The sequence below is a fragment of the Clytia hemisphaerica genome, unplaced genomic scaffold (genome assembly GCF_902728285.1).
Source record: "Clytia hemisphaerica strain Z4C2 unplaced genomic scaffold, Clytia hemisphaerica genome assembly, whole genome shotgun sequence".
Taxonomy (NCBI): Eukaryota; Metazoa; Cnidaria; class Hydrozoa; order Leptothecata; family Clytiidae; genus Clytia; species Clytia hemisphaerica.
In genome coordinates this window covers 61,919-73,031 of record NW_027104315.1, presented here as the reverse complement: position 1 = coordinate 73,031, position 11,113 = coordinate 61,919, and the positions used below count along the sequence as shown (strand labels likewise).

Sequence of the window (11,113 nt, the reverse complement as noted above, 5' to 3'; positions counted from 1 at the left end):
TTTTCGTAGAGCATAAATATCATTTTTATGATAATGTAGTAACTGACAAAGAAGAACGCAGGTGTTTTCATTTTGGGGAGCGAAAGTGCATAGATGTTATGTATATCCGTTGATACTTTATACTTTTCATGCATGAAACGAAATTTTATTAAGTGAGGACCCCCTTTCCTCCGGAAAGTCACCCTTGCTGAAAGGAGTGCAGAACAGATTAAAAAAAAAATAATAATCATCCTTTTTATATTTAGCTAAATTCTGCAATTACGAAAGTCTCTTATAAATTCAGATCATTTTGAGCAATCTTGGTTAATCTCTTCTATTCTCTAGCTATGGCCATGAACTACGATGATCTTACTTTTTTCCTTAGTTTCAGCCTAAATGCTCATAAACTTGGTTCCAATAAATAATATTTTTAATAATACTAGTTTTTCCGAGCGGAAAATATTGAAGGGGTGAAATTGCTGATTGAAACTACAATCATGGTCAAAATATATTGAGATGCTCAAAATCATTTGTGGCGTTTAAATTTTCGTTTAAATATCGTTCTTTTCAAAATTTGCCATGAAAGAATACAATACATCGAGATATAATAAATTATTTGCCAACACTGATCTCATCAAAATTAATATATCAGTGATTAAAAGAGAGAAAGAATTTAAGAAAATATGGATATATTCTGCAAACTTAGTGCATGCACGTGTAATCTTATCAAATGTCAAGATAAAGGGTATTGTAATGGGAAGTACTTGAAAAGCATTCTAGCGTGGATATTAACTATTTACTAAAAATAAAATTCAAAAAATATAAAATGATAATTCTAAACCGCCTCATAAACTCTACTACGCGCCCCTCCCCTCACCACTAACAGAAATAGATTTTAGAAATTGTGATATTTCCTGAACCCACATAAGGGTATATTACACGCTTTTTTTTATAAGAATACACTTTATAAGAATGTCCATGATGAAAATGGCCAAAAATTTAAAAATAATGCTAAGAATATCAGCATCATGGAATTTTGCTACTGAAGCTAAGAATGCCATTTTTAGAGCATCTTCAATTATTAATTGTCAATTAGCCCCAAGTAAGGCACACTTCTTTCTCAAAAATGCCATTTAAGGCGCTTGAGACGTATGTACTAAATGGTAAATCTAGTCTGAATTAAAGTCTGTCCAGATATAATTGGCAGTGGAAACAAGAATGCCTGTAACTTTTGATAGTCAAATATAATTGTGGAAATATTTTTTGTTTGTTTTAGAGAATCAAAAGCGCTATATTTGAATGTATTTTTGGTTAAAAAATTCGCGATTTTAGTGGTTAAATTTGTGATTGCAAAAATTGAGCTTTTTTTCTACTTATGCTATAACGTTCATTTTTACATCAGTGGTAGTTCAACCTTAGGTTAAGAAATTTGTAAAATTTCAAGGCAAACAGAAAAGTCCTTCGGAAGATATGGGACCCGAAATACCCCTTGGTAGCACTTTTCTGTGAAATATCAAATCTCCAACTTATTACTAAAAACGGGGGACAGACTTTAGGATCCTAACTTAAGAATGCTGTAAGAATATTTTAGGATGATTTTCCCAATAAAGTTAAGAATATCCATCATGAAATGGATTTACACCATTATTATAAAAAAAAAGCGTGTATAAAATTTCTCAACCAATACTCGTACACATTTCCATCAAGCTAACAGAGTTTGAAAACTGTTGAATTTTCTCAACTGAAGAAAATTGAAGAAAAGAAACATGACAAGATAACTTTAACGTGTAACATAGATTCGTATAAATATTATGCATTCATAAAATTTTAAGATTCCAATGCTAAAAAAAAAATAGATCTTGTCCATTACAGGCAAGGTTTCCTGAATAGATCTCTGAACGACACAAAACGCCAATAAAAAAGCCCCCTAACATCCTAGACATGCAAATGGACTGTTTCATTAAAATCCATTAAGAAGGGGGAGTGGGAGTCTGCACAACAATTAAACAATTTTCTGAGCACGAATTGGTTTATTGGGCTCAATTACATCAACATTTTTGAGATTCAATCCATCAGATTGATTTGATTGTTGAGCAGACTTTTAGATAGTAGTCCACAAGTACTGTTTAAAAGATTCATTGTGGTACACAGCATACGTAACAAGAGCAATTCTTTTCAGACACAAAAAACACCTTGCACTTTAAAGAAACTTAACTCTAAGACGAAAAAGAAATCAAAATTCAGCTTCAATTTATTGGTCAAACTAAACATCCGATTCCCGGACATCCTCCTGTCCGGCTTCTTCCGCTTTCTCAACGGGTTGTTCCTGTGATGTTTCAGTTTGTATCGGTTCTCCCGTTTCCACGTCATCGTTTACAGTGACGTCATTCATTTCGGCTGACGTAGAAGTTTCATCTGGATCTTTTACGCTGCTTGTTTCGAGGGCTGACGCTTTGGAGATATCAGACGCATTGGATAAGAGATCTGATTGGTCGTCATGAACTTGCATTTTGAATTTGTAGGTCTGCTCTGTTGAATCAAGTTTTCCTGAAAAGCAAAATTCCAATCGAATAATAAAGAGCGATAGCCACATCATAGAATGCAGCCCCCTGGCTCTTAGGGGGGGGGCTAGAAGCTAAAGTTCCGGTTGGGGGCTCTTTTTCCCTAAGATCAGGGGGGGGCTACTTACTCAGGGGGGGCTATTTGTTTAGGTCTGTTGACTGGGGGCTAACCTAACAACTTTTTCCAAGAACTAAGTTTGTTTATTGAAATGAATGATAAATAAAGAACGCAGCTATTTTCATGTGGTGTTTACAATTTTCTTAAGTTAGAATTGTCTTCTACTCACTGACAATTTACTTTTCTTATAAAATTTTATTTTTTATAGAAGAAAAATCTTCCTCTAGCTATACAAGGCCAATAAATTTATTGTGAACTTCATATTCTATGGAAAATTTTCGGTATTATACTTCCTTCTGTGTTATAGATGAACAAAAAAGAAACTCAGAAAAGTAATAAGCCAAAGCGAGGATCCGTAAAGGGTTTCGATGGCATTCACGGAGATTTTACAGTTCAGATTTTTAAGAATAAATTAAATTTTTTTTTGTATTTTGGTAGGGGGGCTGTCTATTTCGAATTTTGGTGGGGGCTAAATCTCAGGGGGGGGGGCCAAACCTTCAGGGGGGGGGGGGGGGCTTCAACCCCTCTGCACTCTATGCACATCCTTCCGATGTTTCGTTTAGTTCATAGATAGCTGAGCCGGCTAGCTGTGGACCTTGTGAAAACAATCATTCAAGTAAAATATCGACTCTATCTATCTTATACAAAATCATAATTGAGAATACGCCCTTGTTTTAGTATCACTTTTTTACTGTTCTTAAAAGTCACTTCAAATGAGATGACAGTATCACAAAATGAGCCTTAGCATTTAGAGACCCCTGATTGGAAGGTTACATGGACTATAGAATCCATCTAGATCTAGAGGTATATTGAAAAAAATTGAGTTCAGTTGAATTTAAAAAAATCTGGATAAATGTTTGAAATAAAACTTATATCATAATGACCAACAAGTATTATAGAAGCAAGCACGACGATCGCTAATGCTTCTTACTCCTGTCTTTATAATAGCCATCGAGCGCGAGGTGCGATAGAAAAAAAGACATCGTAGTAAGAAGCAATCAAGCGTCGAGCTGGTTTGGCTGAACCAGTATGTAATCTTAAAAAAATAATCCATACGTTTACCTGAAGATAAATCGAAGGAGCGCCCAGTGACGCCATGATCCTCTTTGGGCGGGGGTGAAAACCAATTATAAAATGATGCTACCACCGGCACACTCCGTAATACGCCCTACAAAAAGAAAAGAAACAAATATAAGCGAGGCATAGGCACTAAATACCGATAAAATTTAAGTGTTAAGTGGAAAAATCTTTAAAAGCCTTTGGGTGTTCTTAACTTTTGGAGTTTTAAGCCTAAAATGTTCTTCATTTTGTGAGTATTTTTGTGCGACTTCCTAAGAAATTCAACGAAACCTTTAAAGTTCTTAACTTAACTTTTAGCACGGAAGCACTATGTTGTTATAAAAAACATGTATGTTAGGTAAGAGATTCACTGTTTTATGTTAAGAAACAAGACGTCTTCTCAGGGAGGATAGGACAACATTATTCTTACATCTTGAAAGAATTTTTCTTCACGTTCTTTGTTGAGTTTGTCTTGCGCTTCTTCGATACTCTTTTGAATGGAATCTGTAACACTTTCCACAAACTATGACAAAGCAATGAATATCATGATATGCACCAATGGAGAGTCTTCCGAGAATTTTTAAAAATTTCCACCCAATAAGTAGCCTATACTAGACGTCATCCGCGTTTTTTCTACGCAATTAACGTCTATTCCACTTTGCAACTTTTTCGAACGTTTTGAGCCCGGGTTTTTTGACGTCACTTTTAACTTTCGAAGCTCTTGCAGTAGCAAAAAAATCGAATTTGCGTCCAAGCACTTGAAAGACTTCTATTTTTCGAGAATCGTCAAACTGGATCTCACTAAGAAACGAGATGAAAAATCCCGGTTTTTAGTGAGGTGCTCGCTACCCAATGCGTCACTTTTTTCTATTCTATAAGTTTTAAGTTTTTCTTTATTCTTTTCTCGGAAGACTCTCCAGTGGTGCATATCATGAATAGTAAATCTGTAGCATTGTACAGTAGCCAACTAAAAAATCCGGCTTCCCTAACAAGGTAAAGCAACTTTCCACAGATTTTTTCGTGTTCAAGGCTCAAGCCAGTTACAATCTATACTGTACCCCCGTGTTGAATAGATCCAATCTTTTGTGGTTACACCTCCTTAAATTCCAACAGAAATTACTCCCAGAATTCAAGCACTTTCGGGTTGAAATTTCTCCGGAATTCTGAATTTTTACAAGATCTAAAAATTCCGGTTATTGTTTGAAAGCATGGTTATTTTTTGTACTCCCTAATTCAATGGAGTTTTACTACATTTTAAAAGAGGATGGGATAAACTTTCTTAACAGTGGGTTTTTTCTGGTAAAACTCATTAAAAGATGAATTTTCCAAAGTTACGTAATGTATCAGAATGTATATATGATTTCGGTTTTGTGATGCTTCGTCAGCAGTTTTCTGTCGGCGTTTGTAAAGCGAACGATTTTGCGGTTCGGCATTGTTTTGCTTTAGCATTGGAAGGTCTTCTATTTTTCAAAATCTTTGGCAAAAGTGGCACAATTGGAGCGAAAAAAGAACACAGGTCTCGTGGGAACAGTGTTTTGTATGGAGACGTATGGAGGTAAGTTCCAAAAACGCCAAGAATGCCAGATCATCTTTTTTATTTGGCATTTAATATGGCACTCAAATTTTGCCACATTTGCCAAATTTTTGTCAATCGAATGCAAAATATTTGGCAATCAGGGCAAAAATGGCATATTTTGAAGTCAATCGAATTGGCTGTAAGAGATTATACCTTGGCGTTATCTTCAAATTCGACAGTTAGCTTAGCAACTAATTCGCTGAATAATTGAAGGTTGAATGATTCTCCGACCTAAAAGAAAGAGAACAAATAGTAAGTAAGTAGCTAGGCAAATCGAAGCTCCATTTTTCTATTCTCAATGGTTGTTAAACAAACTTTTGCGTTTTGCAGGTTAAACCTTATTTTTTGAGATAGCCCTAGCTATCCACATTTTTTTTAGGTTCTGCCATTTTTCTTTATTGAAACAAAGATACATGCGAATATATATTACAAAACACTGCCAAACGCAAAAAAGTCCCTCCACCCGCTAGGAACTAACTTTATGATGTCAGAAATACTAGACTATATGTAAAAAAAAGGAAGAACAAAAAATCGACAAATATGAAGAAGGAAGCTACAGTAAATTAGCATAAAAAGCTAAAATAAAGCATTTCTAAACCTTCCAGATTCATGAAGAAATTCAACAATGTTAAGGCCTTAAAGGGACATGAAAGTACTGACGAAATTTGTAAAAAACCATATGCAGCGGGATACAAAATCAAAACAAATGTCACATGTCAAAATAAAAAATAAAAACATATATGGCTGATTTTGATTGTTTCAATTGTTTTACAAGATTGTTTTGGACACGTGATTTTAATTGTTCTCTTTAATGACACGTGGTTCGCGCAACGCTTACATTTTACTACTTTTATGTCCCTTCAACCCAGTTATCATTCCTGACGGAAAATCGTCCTCTTGAAAATCTAAAATTCTTACCATTCCCAACTGAACAGTATTAAGACCAGTGTCTTGTTGAGCTAACACCAAGACGTCTTCAAATTGTGTACAGAGTGCTTGATAAATTCTCAAATTCAGCTCGTTGGCTTCTTGTTTCTTGAGATCTGATAAATTTGACATCGTCTTCGTCTTCCAATACTTCGGAATACATCTGATAAAACGAAGATAAATTCTGTGTTATGCACTTATCCTTATCCCGCTAAGCGACCGTAGTGCACTGGTAGAGCATCCAGCTACGGTTCACAAGGTTGTGGGTTCAATCCCCAGCTGTGTCATATAAAAGATTCCCAAATTGGTACTTGATGCCTCTCTGCTTGATGCTCAGCAATTAAGAAGGATCAAGGGTAAGTGGAGCAATCCAGGGAGAAAGATTGGCGCCCTCCCCTACCTTCGGGTAGATAGCTATCGTGATTGTGATTAAGGTTGAAAGGTTTATAAAATGCTCCAAACATATTGAACACAGTAATTAAACTTTTCTTCCGCTGTACACTTCTACCATGATGGGACTCGTATGGAAATTTAAGGTGCGTGAAATTTTAGTTTAATCGAGCAATTATAGAATTTTTGAGCTTTTCCAAAGTTGTTAGCCTCATCTTAGGCGCTGAAACTCGGGTCCAAAATATGAAATATAAAATAATATAAAACACTTCCGAGGTATTGATCCAATTTTCAGGATTGTATCAGTAAAATCGGACAAATGCGCCTGCGCCAAGGCTTTCCACGGTAAAGACCGAACACACAGAAACACAAATAAACCTTCTAAGAAAAATCTCATATATAAATATTAAAAAGGGCAGCGGGCGCATTAGCCTGGATGACACCAGAAGGGGGTAGTTATTTGGATAACAAACAACATGACAAATCAATTCCATTATATGAATCTAAACAAGGGAAAAACTAGATTTTATAACATCCAATCTATTGGTTTGATTGACTAATTCAGCATACACGTTTTTTTATAAGAACAAACTATATAAGAACAAAAGGCTTCGATGATCAAAATGTTAAAAACAAGTTAAGAATTTTAAGGCTTAGGGGACTCTAAAATACCCAAATTCTTAAGAAAATGGACAAAAATGCTCAAAAAATGGTGAAATTAAGAACGTGTTTGGCTTAATACTCAAAAAGTTAAGAACATCCAGAGGCTTTTTTGGATGTTCTTATAAAAAAACGTGTACGTTGCTGATAAGATTTTATAAACAGCAAAAATAATTTTTTTGGTTCAAGTTTTTGTAAGAACGTTCCCTGAAAAAACTAGAGTTATAATCTCCTTATTAGTCTCCTTTTTACTTGGAAAATTATTTTGAAAAAGGTAATTGAATCCCCCTGTCATTCTCTTAAAGAAAGTTGAAAATTAATTTTCTCCAGAGAAAATGCAACAAGTCGCAGGGAGTAGAACTCAAAACAAAAATTCGCCATATTAAGATGACATAGAATGGTCGTGGCTTATTCACAATTGCGAAAGACACATCTGGACTTATTTCTTACTTTTCAGTCTCTAGTTCGTAGTTTTTCTGACTTTTTAGGACTTTGTGAGTTATTTTTAATATTTATCAACTGTTTGAATGATTTTCCGAAAGATCGCCACCGGGAGGATTCGAACCCACTAGATCCAAAGTTCCGATGATAAGAAACCAAACGCCCTAACCACTGCACCACGGATTCATGCCAGTAGAGTGGTTCTGACGGCTATTTAAATTGTACAAACTACAGACCAGACTATATTAAGGGAAAGTCACAAAAGAGTGCTTGTTTCGAGCTCCAACACTGACCCTGAGAGAAAGAGAGAGAGAGAGAGAGAGAAAGAAGCTTCCTAGCTAACCTGATACACAACCACACCCAAACCACACCCATACCCAAACCCCACTGGGTTGCCTGCAGGTCCTGACACTATTCCCACATGCCGGATCCGAAAAATATATTTGTGTCTTTCACTTTTATGAAAAAGCCTCCGCAAAGAATTTACTTGCTAAAATAAAACAAGCGTGTAATGTTTTTCAAAGAAAGAGCTAATCAAGCGTTTCTCGAAAAAATAACTGGACACGTTAAAATGTAGAACTGATGTACTGTAACATATTATTATATGTACTATTAATTAAAATCAGAACATTTTGGGTGGGGTATGTGGTGGAACCTTATCATTTTCAATGGGACCATTTTTTACTACGAAATTCCGGTGGGATGAGTGATTTGTTCAGTGGGGCGAAAAAACGGGCCATTTACGGAAAGAATTTTCACTAGAGTGGGGTCATAGAGACAGAAAGTTTTATAATTATAATCAATTTTTTTAACAGAATTTAACATTTAAGTACAAGAAAGGTGTCAAGGATTTCCAAATCAAAGCTTAACAGAAAATGACATTCTTTACCCAAAAATGAGACAAAACAAAAATGCTTTACCGAGTTTTCGGTATCCTAGATTATTCATAGCTTTTCTTGTCAAGACGTATCAAATGAAGAGTAAAGGTTTTGAAAAGGAAAAAAGAAAGTTTAAAGGGACATAAAAGTAGTAAAATGTAAACATTGGGCGAACCACGTGTCATTAACCTTTACCACGCCGAGGCCGTAAATTTACGTTTTAAGCTATAGCCGAGGCCGTAAATATACGTTTTTCGTGCAGTTTAAAGAAAAGCCGCCCTACCGCCTTAAAGACGCCTTTAAATCCCGGGAAATGTCTTATATGACGGAGAGAAAATGTAAACAAACTATTTTCAATAGTTTTAAACCACCTACTTTCGATTTTAACTGTCAAAACAAACTGGAAAACCAGGCAAAATATTCTTTTGGAAATTATGAGCTCATTGACTGCTGTAACTAACTTTTTATGTTTATTTAGTGGAAAATGGTTTGTTTTATTGGTTGAAAATGTTATGTATTGCTTGTATGTAGTTTAGTCAGTGTTTGAGGTAAGTTTCTGCCTCATTATTCTTTAGTATGACGGTACATTAAGGGTGAGGACTGGAGGCTTGTCGGCCGTCATCGACCGTCACCGAAACCCAAGTTAAGGCTTTTGATAAGGCTGCAAAGAGTTTCAAAGTGTATATACTATGTTGTTTCTATTGCTTTCATGCTGGTTGATGATAGGAAAGTCATTTTTAGCTGTTTTTAGTGATATTTCCCATAAAAATTACCTCAAGGGGCCTCTGCCTTATGTGCCTCTGATTTACGTGGAAATTTTCTCGAAAACCAAGGTTTTCTAAAAATGAATTCTGCCTTTTCTAGTAAAGGTATGATTGTGATTTTTTGGCTAGCAGTTGTAGTTATAATGGTGGAAACAATGAGCCAGAAAATTATGGTATCGCAAATGTTCTCCCCACTTTTTTTTTAACCGGAACTTAAAATTTTGAAAAATATGACAAATTGCGTTTTGAATTTTTTTCAACTCTAAGGCAGAAGACTACTGTGTCACCATTGATAAAGGAAAATCCTTTATTTTAACATTTTTGGAAAAGCAGGATAGTTGGGCTTTCCAGAATGGGCTTATTTTTTTGAATCGGTTTAGTAGATCAAAAGTTATGACGGAAAGCGTAAAACTGTCAAGGCGTGCACGGGTTGAAGTTCCCAAAGAGAAGGCGTGGAAAAGGTTAAAGAGAACAATTAAAATCAAGTGTCCAAAACAAACTTGTAAAACAATTGAACAATCAAAATTAGCCATATTTGGTTTGATTTTTTATTTTGACACTTATTTTGACATTTATTTAGATTTTTATGTGACACTTGTTTTGATTTTTTATCAGCTGCATACAGTTTGTTTATAAATTTCGCAAGTACTGTTATGTCCCTTTAAATGTTTTGTTTTTGAATATAAGAGTGATATCGTTTGCTTACTACTTATTTTAAAATAATTTTACAAGAATTAAAAAAATATTTTAAATTGGAAGTTGTTTTAAATATATATTTCATTTCAGGCTGATCGATGAGAGAGAAGCAGGTAAGAAAGACAAGTAATTGCTCTTTATCGCACACTTGTTATACACGTTCTTTTTATAAGAACAAACTTTATAAGAATATGAGGCTTCGATGGCCAAAATGTTAAGAACAAGTTAAGAACATTTAAAGGCTTTGTCGACTGAAAAACACTCAGTTTCTTAGGAAAATGGACGAAAATACTCAAAAAATGGTGAAAATAAGAACATGTCAAGAACATTTTTAGGCTTCAACTCAAAAAGTTAAGAACATTCGAAGGCTTCAAAAATTTTGGAAGGTCTTATAAAAAAACATGTATACATTTTTAATATAGAGCTACTAATATAAAGTTTGAAGAAAACCCATTTGGAACATGGCTAAAGAAAATTGAAAAACTGAAAGAAGGAACACACAAAATCATAGGTTTGTGGATAAGATCGTTTTAAAACAATGGCTCCAGTGAACACCACCACGATCATTTATCTTATACTATTCTCAAACATCATGTTTGCCGTATCCTCAAACATATACCAACTGGTTGCAAGAGACCAAGCTCCATCCATGGTTCAACCTTTTAAAAGCGGCAACACTCTGGACGACAAAATGTGTTTAAGTATGTGTGTCCACAATAGAGAATGTGTATCATATGCTTTTATCCATGGTCAGACAACCCGAACTAATTGTTTATTGTATGGGGTGTTGTTCAGGCCATATCCTGGACAATCAATGGCGTTGAAAAACCACCCTGGGGCGCACTTATTTTCACCGGTTGCTAGAGATTGCGCTGATTTGTTCCAGTTTGGCATAAGAAAGAATGGGGTTTATGATGTGGATATTGTTGGGAAATACAGACGCAAAGTATACTGTAACATGAAGGTATGTCCTAAGCTCTAGTTTAGACGGCCCACTTTTCGCCCTGCCTATTCTAATTGTGGATTAAGGTGAGCATAAAATGGGCTGTCTAAAGTCAATCTCT

At 35.1% G+C, this 11,113-nt stretch overlaps 1 protein-coding gene across 1 annotated transcript in view; it reads right to left on the bottom strand.

The window, feature by feature from the left end:
* Nucleotides 1-2,042: 2,042 nt before the first annotated feature.
* The window catches only part of LOC136817583 (pyridoxal-dependent decarboxylase domain-containing protein 1-like), a 29,018-nt gene continuing 19,947 nt past the window's right edge, over nt 2,043-11,113 (bottom strand). Inside the window, exons 20-24 of the mRNA XM_067073907.1 lie at nt 6,212-6,383; nt 5,447-5,524; nt 4,148-4,240; nt 3,721-3,826; nt 2,043-2,526 (exon numbers count right to left, since the gene is read on the bottom strand). Of these exons, the coding sequence (XP_066930008.1) occupies nt 2,243-2,526; nt 3,721-3,826; nt 4,148-4,240; nt 5,447-5,524; nt 6,212-6,383 (733 nt within the window). The 3' untranslated portion in view covers nt 2,043-2,242. The remainder of the gene's footprint in view (nt 2,527-3,720; nt 3,827-4,147; nt 4,241-5,446; nt 5,525-6,211; nt 6,384-11,113) is intronic.